The sequence below is a fragment of the Nestor notabilis genome, unplaced genomic scaffold (assembly GCF_000696875.1).
Source record: "Nestor notabilis isolate BGI_N333 unplaced genomic scaffold, ASM69687v1 scaffold19828, whole genome shotgun sequence".
NCBI classification, from domain to species: domain Eukaryota; kingdom Metazoa; phylum Chordata; class Aves; order Psittaciformes; family Psittacidae; genus Nestor; species Nestor notabilis.
The window spans coordinates 12,612-13,990 of NW_009940808.1; the positions used below are offsets into that span (position 1 = coordinate 12,612).

General features: G+C 59.6%; 1 protein-coding gene across 1 annotated transcript in view; it reads left to right on the top strand.

Moving 5' to 3' along the window:
• SEZ6L (seizure related 6 homolog (mouse)-like) overlaps positions 1 to 707 on the top strand; it is a gene marked incomplete at its 5' end in the record, with an annotated part of 13,103 nt that extends 12,396 nt beyond the window's left edge. Inside the window, 2 exons of the mRNA XM_010020567.1 lie at positions 13 to 115; positions 370 to 707. Of these exons, the coding sequence (XP_010018869.1) occupies positions 13 to 115; positions 370 to 399 (133 nt within the window). The remainder of the gene's footprint in view (positions 1 to 12; positions 116 to 369) is intronic.
• Positions 708 to 1,379: the final 672 nt, after the last annotated feature.

Below are 1,379 nucleotides of genomic sequence, written 5' to 3' on the forward strand. Positions count from 1 at the left end.
GCTCTCCCGCAGGTGTCGGTACTACTCCAGCCTCCGCCTGCCCCTCATGTACTCCCACCCCTACAGCCAGATCACAGTAGAAACGGAGTTTGACAACCCGATCTATGAGACAGGGGTGAGTGCTGCTGCTCCCGGGACCATCCCGACGGGAGCCGTGGGCTGTGCCGGGTGTGCAGCCATGGGATGAGTCCTGGATGAGGGAGCTCGGAGTAATGGGAGGCTCTATTCCTGTCGCTTCCAGGGGCCGGGTGGGCTGCAGGGTCTTGGCAGGGATGGCACCCAACAGAATGACACTCTGAGACTCTCTTTCCATCTGGGAATGGTGGGATTATCCTGAAAAGCAGCTACTGGCTTTTTTCTTCTTTCCAGGAAACAAGAGAATACGAAGTTTCGATATAAGGACAGCGGTAAGAGAGTCTCCGGCTGCAAACTTACTGTGCTCTCATAGACCTTCCTCAGTAACTAATCCAGAGCCCACGTGGAGTTTGGTTGGACCCCTGGACCTGCTGTTGTCTTTCCTTTTGCCTCTTTCTTGAAGATTTTACTGTTTTCTTCACTGTATTTATTCTATTTAAGCGGGGTAGGTGTGCTGCAGAGCCCGGGCGCAGGCAGAGCCGGGTCCAGCGAGGCCAGGGCAGTGGGCGGGGCACGCGCCGTGTCCCCCGACATGGTGACACATGGTGACACATCCCCCGGCTCTGTTCACACACACACAGGGGGTTTATTGCGGTTCTGGTGTTGTTAGAATTAAACCCGTCTCCACTGCAAGAGCCTGCAGCGCATCGCTGGGAGCCGAGGTCTGCCGCAGGTCCCACCAGCCCTCCCCATCCCGTGGTTCCCAGCTCCCCTCTTCCCAAGCCGGAGCTGCAGCAGGTTGTGTGCCACCAGCACAGGGACTGTCCTCGCTGTGGAAGCAGAGCGTGGCTCAGGAACGCTGCGGCTGGCACAGGGGATAGCCTGGCACACACACGGTGCATCCCGCTTTGCTCTCCCTGCTTTGCTTTGGATGCTGGAGAGGCAGCGCGTCAGGAGTCCCAGCTCTATGGAGGAGCATTAAGCAGTGACCCCAGCAGCCCGGAGCCATGGGAAGCCTCATGCAGCGACGGGGAGCTCTGCAGCCTGTGCCTGTGCCTCTTTAGCCACACTTACCATGACCCTTGCCATGAGAACCCAGCGGTCCCTCCTTGCCCCTCAGTAGCATCTCAGGGTAAGCAGGATGGGCTACAGGGGGGTCCCCAGCACGCATGCAGTGGTGCTGGGCAGGGATCAAGGCAGCGCAGCCCACCCAGAGGTCCGCAGCTCCCATGGTGGGGCTCATGGTGGGGCAGGCGCTGGAGAGGGGCAGGGGATGGAGATGGAGGTTGGTGGGGCAGCAAAGC